The following is a 9,224-nucleotide window of genomic DNA, read 5'->3' on the forward strand; positions in this document are numbered from 1 at the left end:
CCACTGCAGGTCGCCGGGCGATAAACAGTCCCAAGAGACAGTGAAATGAAACTGGTGAGGCGGCGGAGGATTCTCACCGTCACGCTCCTCGCTCGGTCACACACACCACTCAGAGGGACCTCTGCAACGGGACGTGCGGCTTCATACCCTGCTAGCTTACAGCCGTGTCCACCCTCAGCTCCCTTCTAGCGTTTCTGCTTTGCTGAGCAGTGCATTAGCAGTGACGGGAAAGTCAGAGAAGCGAGAGGAGGCTGGAGAGGGGGCGATGACATGGGACAAAGGACATGAGATTTACAGCCATGACGTTCGGGGGTGCGTGGTACACATCGGGTACGCATATCATATTGCACAGCGAAACAACTCTGCAAACCCAACAGAGTTAATACCGCTTTCTCTTATTCTCTCCACCATTCCTGATATTTCTACTTGGACTTGAACTGGGCTCGTTAGTCGTTATACCAGCCAGCGATTTCTGTATCATAAGACAGAGGGTTTTATATGGGCAATTAATGAGTTAAGAATTCATAAGAGAGACAGAGGGAGGACGTTGTGAAGTGGTATATAAAATCATGTTTGGAGTTTGCATGTTCTCCCCGTGTCTGTGTGGGTTTCCTCCGGGTGCTCCAGTTTCCCCCACAGTCCAAAGACATGTAGGTCAGGTGAATCGGCCATACTAAATTGTCCCTAGGTGTGAATGTGTCGACGCTGTGATGGACTGGCGGCCTGTCCAGGGTGACTCCCCGCCTGCCGCCCAATGACTGCTGGGATAGGCTCCAGCATCCCGCGACCCGAATTCGGATAAGCGGCTTGGATAATGGATGGACGGATATATAATCATCATACGGGAATAGCTTTTTCCCTGTATTTCCACAACTGTTACAGTCATGTCATTCCATCTTATCGATATGATTACTTTATGTGGCCGTCACCATACTGCATTGGTTAGGTCTGCACGGGTTGCTCTACATCACACCACTCCAGTCTCAGAAGATAGCGTGCAGACAGTACAACGGAGAGGCAGAAGAAGGGCAGAGAGGCACACAGAAAGAAAGCTGCAGACGCCCGCCCGCCCCCCTCCCCCGCTGGGCCGCGTCTGCATCTGAAAGTCGTTTCATCTATGATGGCTTCGCGCCGCCTTGGGAAGAGACCGGAGAACTGGCCTAAATCAAATCCATCACAACCCATCAGCACACCTCGAGCTGACGGCACAGTAGCCAGATACACAGCTCTGGGCTTCACGGTTAAGTTGGTCGCACACCGCATCTTGACAGCAGGGAGACGGTGTGCAGCATGAGGTAGATTACAACAGGAAGCACTGTAAAGCATTGTAAAGGCACAACCCATAGTACATAAATGGGAGGATGGCTACGGAATTTACAATGGGGTGAGCAGTTGTCTAGAATGGGCGTCCACAACTGTTCAAGAAGACATCAAGATGTGGACATTTCAGAAGGAGAAGTTCATAAATCACACTCCGCAAACTGTGCTTTTTTTCCACTGAAGAAATCCCAAAGGTGCCATGGGCTAGGTCAGGGGTAAAGGTTAGCTACAGAACAACCCCCCTGCAGCCGGTAGGGATTTAGTGTCTTGCTCAAAGGCACAGAGACAAAGCAAAAGACTGCTTTCTTGGTGAATGTCAAGTTTTTCTTTCTGTATGTAAACTGAACATTAAAATTATCTTTTTAGGGGCGTCCGGGTAGCGTAGCTGTCTATTCCATTGCCTACCAACATGGGGATCGCCGGTTCAAATCCCCGCGTTACCTCCGGCTTGGTCGGGTGTCTCTACAGACACAATTGGCCGTGTCTGCGGGTGGGAAGCCGGATGTGAGTATGTGTCCTGGTCGCTGCAACGGTGCCTCCTCTGGTCGGTCGAGGCGCCTGTTCGGGGGGAGGGGAACTGGGGGGAATAGCATGAGTCTTCCACGCGCTACGTCCCCCTGGCGAAACTCTTCACTGCCAGGTGAAAAGAAGCGACTGGCGACTCCACATGTATCAGAGGAGGTATGTGGTAGTCTGCAGCCCTCCCCGGATTGGCAGAGGGGGTGGAGCAGCAACCGGGATGGCTTGGAAGAGTGGGGTAATTGGCTGGATACAATTGGTGAAAAAAAGGGCGAAAAAATCCACAAAAGAAAATCTTTTTACTCGTTGGGTGAGAGACATAGGTATCAACATGTGAACAGAGTGGCCTTAGTGTTGATGTGGGATAAATGAAGGATAACTGGATGGGAGAAAGACCTCTACAGATCTAAAAACACACCAAATGAAAAGGATTATTCCAAGAGGAGACATCCGGCATTTGCACAGAATTAAATATTTCGCTTTTCAAACCCCTGTTTGTGGGAAACACACTCTAAACCTATGCAAGATATCTGCCAACCCAAATTGTATGTGCAGAAAACCAGAAAATAATAGCTTCCTTCATCCTCATGTCTTCTTCCGTCCTTTGGAAATCCATTATTAGTTCAAACTGAGTGCTGCTGTCGTCTTAAACTCGTATTTCAAACATCGTGGCAGCTGGAATATTGGACCTATCACTTCCATATGGTATAATTTGCATTGGGGAACACTTGTGTGCATCGTCTCAAACTAAAGCCAAAATAATGAGACTATCTCAGCTGTTTCAAAGGAGGGCTTTACATGCTGGATTATTTATGAATGTGACTGTGGCAACAGGAAAGGACAGGAAGTTACTGTGTTACGGTCTTCATTAGTTATGGATGTGGACAGCGGTGCAGCGCTCTGTCTCACTGAATCTATTTCTATCTATCTAGCTAGCTAGCTAGCTATCAATCCATCTATCTATCTATCTATCTATCTAGCTGTCTGTCGATCTGTCAAGCTTTATGTCTTTCTTATTCTCTTCTTCTGTCTCTCAGTGTTTGCCTCTGTTATCGGTAATTCTCTCCTGTGAGCTCGCCAATCACTGACGTGCAATGATATAAACTCCATTACCCATGGTACCCTGTAAAACTAAATCTATCTGGATAGGGCTGAGGAGTGCTTGAGCATTACACTGGGCCATCCCTGAGTAACAGCACTAGCTAAAATAACTAAAATGTAAACATCCACGTTTTTCTCTCAGCTAAAAAGTGTCTGCTTGAAGACCAGCTTCCACATCTGGATGGGATGGCTGCACGACAAAGCTCCAAGGAAGCCAAAGATCCCATTGATGAAGCAGTTACATAATGGACTAGTGGGCAGCAAACTCTGCTGTGTAGATTCTTGCACACACAAACACGTGTGCGTGCATGCACACCCACACACACAACTGTACAGATTTGCAGACACACACATGTATAGATGCATAACCCTTTGCCAGTAATCCACAGCAAACTGTGTGCTGCTGCAAAGTCCATTGTTGTTACTCTCCAAGATGCTTTGAAGACTCATGCATGCAGACACTACACACATACACACACACGTATGCACACATGCACACACACGCATATGTATCCAAATACGGGCACGTGTACAAACACACACCCAGTTGTGCCAGTAATAAGCTTCTTTAAGACGGCGGCAGTTATTATGCAACTGCTGGATCAAGACATGGGAGTGACACACACACACACACACACACACACACACACACACACACACACACACACACACACACACACACAAAAGCCCATTTCACGCCTAAGGAATAGCGTTTATTATGGCAGCTATGACACGAATATACATATCGTCCGACAAAAAACTCATACATCCAACGTACCCCTGATGTTTACTGCAGCTCAAAGCTGATGTTGTGCCAAAATGTGCAAAAAAACGTTCCATAGCCCAAGCACCTAACATACCCTTTAAAGATGCATTGTGAATGTCACCGTTTGTTTTTCGTCGCTTCTCCCTTTAAGTGGCCTTTTTCTGAGATGCAAAGAGTTTGAAACGGGCTTACATATTTAAACACAGATAGAAATGTCCGCCTTTAAAGGAAACCAGAGGTTTCCTCCCAGTTCACGATAAAGATTACAGTACTATATAGTCTCATCTCCTCGTCTCATCATCAGCCACTTCTCCGGGGTCAGGTCGTGGTGGCAGCAAGCTAAGTAGGGCACTACAGACGTCCCTCTCCCCAGCAATAACCTCCAGCTCCTCCTCGGGGATCCCAAGGTGTTCCCAGGCCAGATTGGACATGTAGTCCCTCTAGCGAGTTCTGGGTCTACCCCAGGGTCTCCTCCCAGTTGGACGTGCCCAGAAATCCTCCAAAGGAAGGCGCCCAGGAGGCATCCTAATCAGCTGTCCGAATCACCTCAATTGGCTCCTTTCGACGCAAAGGAGCAGCGGCTCTACTCTGAGTTCTCTCCGGATTTCCGAGCTCCTCACCCTATATCTAAGGCTGAGCCCAGACACCCTACGGAGGAAACTCATTTCAGCCACTTGTATCCGCAATTCCACCCTTTCGGTCACTACCCAAAGCTCATGACCATAGGAATGAAGATTGACTGGTAAATTGAGAGCTTTGCCTTCTGGCTCAGCTTCCTCTTCACCACAACGGTCTGATACAACGTCCGCATTACTGCTGATGCTGCACCAATCCGCCTGTCAATCTCCCGCTCCATCCTACCCTCACTCTTGAACAAGACCCCGAGATACCTGAACTACTTCACTTGTGGCAACAACTCATCCCCAACCCGGAGGGAGCAATCCACCATTTTCCAGTAGAGAACCATGGTCTCAGGTTTGGAGCCGCTGACTCTCATCCCGGCCATTTCACACTCAGCTGCAAACCACCCCAATGCACGCTCGAGGTCGCTTTCTCATGAAGCCAACAAAACCACATCATCTGCAAAGAGCAGAGATGCAATTCTGAGGTTCCCAAAATGGACACACTCCTCACCTTGGCTGCATCTTGAGATTCTGTCAATGAATATCAGAAACAGAATTGGAGACAAGGGACAACCTTGGTGGAGTCCGACACCCACCGAAAATTTGTTTGACTTTGTGCCGAGAATCTATCACTTTGGTTATACAAGGACCGGATGGTTTGTAGCAATTGCCCCGGTACCCCATACTCCCGCAGTACCCCCCCCACACACACACACACAGAGTGCCCCGGGGTACTCTATATAGTATGATGCACATATAATGCTGTTATTGTTGTTTTGTTTGTTTGTTTTTATGAAATTTCCATTATTTTAAAAGTTTGACATCTATTCAGACAAATTTATCGGTGAGAAGAAATGATTTCTTATGAAAGATGGTTGAAGTCAGTGACTATCTCCAAGCTTTGTTTACAATTCAGAGCAACGCTACAAGATCGACTCATTTGCATGTTTGAGGCAATCGGTAACAATTAGCAAGAAGCATTTCCCCCGGGCCGACATGAATACAACTGAACAGTGGAACGGCTCGGTAGCTGACAGATGGTTCTACTGTAGTCTGGTGGTGCTGTGTAGTCCACATTTGCTGAACAAATGAATAAAAGTCATACAGATCGGTTTTTTTGGGGGGGGGGGGGGGGCAAAAGCCTTCCATAAGCACCCACTTGATATCAAATGACAATCTCTGTTATGTCTCCTTGCCTAGATTGGAGAGGTTATGAGAAAACAACCCTGGGTGATCCCACACACACACACACACACGCGCACACACCACTCAAAGTAGCAACACAACGCCCATGGACCTCTAGACAACCATTTTCAACAAACACAGCCATGAGCGGCACTCTGTGGCTTTCCGATGTGCTTTTCTTTTCCCGTAGAAAACACTTTCAGTTTGGTCAGATCTCACTGGAGGTCAGAGTGAATGTACGCACACAAACATTTCTGTCAAGCCCTCGGACTTGTGCTGTGTGTCTAGTTGCGTTTATGCATTTATGTGAATGTGTGTGTCTGTTTGCGGGATGCTTTGTGTCTATGTGTGTATGTGTGAGTGCAGGTGTGTGTGTTATTACAACCTTGAAAGCATCTAGCGGTGTGTGTGTGTGTGTGTATGTGTCTCACCTGCACAGTGTCCGTAGCGTTTCCCAGCCACACTGTCCAGCAGGGCCAGGGTCAGGTTGTTTGGGGTGTCAGAGTTGAGAGGCGTCCATGCAACCACTCCCCCGCCGGTAGTGTCTGTGGCCAGACTGGCTTCAGAGCTCTGCTCGTCGCTGGACAGGGACGGGCTCCGCACATCCACCCCTCCTCCACCTGAACCAGAACCGTTAGCCGTGCTGGGCGCCATACATAGACCAGTCCCTGTGGCTGCAGGCCACGATGGTGGGTCCTCGCTGTCCGGGCTGCAGGAGGTCGAAGGTCGAAGTTGAGGGAGAAAAGTTTGGGTAATGTTAGTCAAAGTGCGGTCATGGGGATTAAGTTCAATATTTTAAGCCACGGTTTGGGTTCCCACGTTCTTTTTTTAAATTCACAGCGTCAGCTGTAATTTCATGTTTGCCGCGTATGCTCCATCTTAATTACACAGCCACAGAATTTACATTTATAGGCTTAGCTGCCTGCTGTGGTCCCTATTAAATATGTGCAAAACACCAACAGCTCTTAAGTCTATGAGAAGCAGTGATTTGAGAGGGAGCCTATCTAAAACCGAGCTCTGCTTGACTGCCTTTCATGTGGAAAATTACATTTGGCCTAACCTGGGACGCAAAGTAGTCATCATTTCAGAAGACCACAACACATGTTAAATCAAATCACAAAACGGCAGTGCACCATGTTGGCTTATTTTTATTACTGTTGAGCACATGCAATCTTACCTAGCCTGCAGTACTGCGCACATCCATAGTAAACTTAGTCGAATTTAGCAGTGCACATCACACCTATTTTTCTGTTTGCCATCCAAGAGACCTCCCTCTCTCTCTCCCTCTCTCTCTCTGCACACATGGATTGCCTCCAACTGTAACATCCTCATTATCTGAAGCACCTAAAAGCCTCTCAACAAAACTGAGGCATCCTAATTAGCTTCAAACGAAACGTAACATAAGAGGCGGATATAAACGACAGCCACCATGCAAATGCTGATATTCGGTCTAAATATGAAGCTATTCCTGTCTCCACATCACATCCACTCCCGTGTGTCCCACCTGAACACCTCCCGGGCCTGTCCGCTATCCGGTGAGGTTTCTCTGAAGAAGGGCACCACGCGGGACAGACTGGCCCTCCTCCGGGAGGCGCCGGTGCCGCTGGCCTTATCCGCCCCACCGAAGCCCCCTGCCCGGGTCAACGCCGTGGTCTGCTTTTTCAAAAACTTCTCCAGCGGTTTCATTCCCGCCGGCATGGTGGAGCTATTCTAGGTGGCGGACACCAGAGGGGTTGGCTTTGGGAGGATGACGAGGATTCAAACACTACTGAGGCAGGTGGCGCAAGCGGAGGGAGGGGGAAGAGATGGTTTTACTCCGCGGTTCCTACATCATACGGACCGTGCAGGTCCAGTTACGCAGGCGCGATCCCTTCTCCTATCTTGCATAAGGTCTGGGTTCAGTTGGGTTAAGAGGAGAACGGGAGACTCTAACCCATTGGTGACCCCGAGGACCGAGATTCTGGAAGATGGTGAGAGGGAGGAATCAACCGTGGGGGAGAGGAAGTGTGGGAAAATGGTTCTCACCCAATGTCTCTCTCTCTCTCGTCCAAACCTTATCGTCCTCCCCGAGACCAAACCCAGTAAACCCGCTCCTCCGTCCAAAGTCGTGGCTCGCCTCTTGTTCCGATCTCCGCCCGTCCTCCGCAGCCTACAACACCGCCGGTGATCGGCTCGCACTGCCGCGTTCAATCCAGCGAAGTGTGGTCAAAACAGTGCACCAAATCCACAGCTCAACACACCTTCCTGCTCCCCCCCCCCTCCGCGGCCGACACACACATAAGCATACACGTAAACATACACACACGCACGCACCCCCCCCCCCCTCCTGCACAGCGCGGACGGACGCAGTCACATCACGAAGGGAGAAACGACAGATTGAGGTTTAGTAGTAGTAGTAGTAAGGCGCCTCCGCGGCTTTTCCCACATGTACAAGAAGAAGAAGAAAAAATAGGAAAATAAATAAATATATGCGCACGTATTTGCGTGTGCGTGCGTGTGTAGGTCGCTCGCGTTGCTTCCCTCCGCTGAAAGGGGAACGGCTGCAGCGCTTGTTTGGGTAGACGGCTACTGCAGAGAGGCTCCCATGTCTGACTGCAGCTCGTTCAAATAAACAGGCTCCAAGTCGCTCGCTCACTCCCTCCCTCCCCCTCTCTCTCTCTCTCTCGCGCGCGCTCTCTTTCTATGACTCTCTCCCAAATTAGTGAAATGAGAAGTGACTCGTAACATACACGCGCAACCAGACACGCTCTCTCTCTCTTTCTTGCGCGCGCGTGTGTATGTTTAACAGAGAGAGAGAATGTGTGCGTGCGCGCGCGTGTATATGACAGAGAGAGTGTGCGTGCGTGTGCGTGTGTGTGTGCGTGTGTGTGGGCTACGCTACCGTCTCCTCCCTCCGACCTGCTGCTGCATCTGCGCGGTCCTCGACGTGCTCCCTCTACACGGGTACGCGCACGCACACGGGGTTTCTATACCATGCAGTAAAATTTATGTAAGCGCGAATACGCTTAATTGTGTACATTCAACAATCAATGAAGTCCATTTAAAGATCATCCATCCATTGACACTAGCATTTGGGCTCAACTGATTACAGCCTGACAAGTAGTTCGGGTTGGGGCATATCCAAATGTATGTAAATTACACATAATATTGATTCATAATGACACAAAATATTTGCGTACCAAACTGCACAGTAGCCTACTAGTTCAGAAGAATTATAACATCTTATCAGCAAATTGACAGGGCTATAGTATGTGGCTGGTACGTGAAAATCGACTATTCAGATTGAAACCTCATATAAACTTTTATTTATGAGGGGACTAGTTGAGACTAATACACATCTACATCTCATCGTGCTCTTTTCAGTGTGAGCTGTTTTGTGTTGATTATCATGGTCACCTTGCCGGCTGCTCAGCCTGTCTGTTACTGTTGAGCCTATGGCATACAAAATGAATGGCCCACAAAACTGAGGAATCGATCGCTTGATTGATTGAGGTCTTCAACAGAGTGAACGATTCAGATCAGTGTGCTTTATTGAAGAGAATGATGCCGCCCCACCACACACACACACACACGGAGCAAGTTTGCAAGTTTCTTTCTCTGCTGGTAAATTGCAATTGCATTGTCCCTTCTCCACTTCTGGTGTAGGAAGATGACGGCGCGAATTCATGTTTGCAGCAGCCTCACCCAGTACAGTCCATGCAGTGTCTTTG

General features: G+C 48.8%; 1 protein-coding gene across 1 annotated transcript in view; it reads right to left on the bottom strand.

Moving 5' to 3' along the window:
* Window positions 1-7,212, bottom strand: part of rapgefl1 (Rap guanine nucleotide exchange factor (GEF)-like 1) — a 67,208-nt gene extending 59,996 nt beyond the window's left edge. Inside the window, exons 1-3 of the mRNA XM_056288547.1 lie at window positions 7,019-7,212; window positions 6,177-6,223; window positions 5,946-6,125 (exon numbers count right to left, since the gene is read on the bottom strand). Coding sequence (XP_056144522.1) covers window positions 5,946-6,125; window positions 6,177-6,223; window positions 7,019-7,212 — 421 coding nt within the window. The remainder of the gene's footprint in view (window positions 1-5,945; window positions 6,126-6,176; window positions 6,224-7,018) is intronic.
* Window positions 7,213-9,224: the final 2,012 nt, after the last annotated feature.

Source organism: Lampris incognitus, chromosome 10 (genome assembly GCF_029633865.1).
Source record: "Lampris incognitus isolate fLamInc1 chromosome 10, fLamInc1.hap2, whole genome shotgun sequence".
Taxonomy (NCBI): domain Eukaryota; kingdom Metazoa; phylum Chordata; class Actinopteri; order Lampriformes; family Lampridae; genus Lampris; species Lampris incognitus.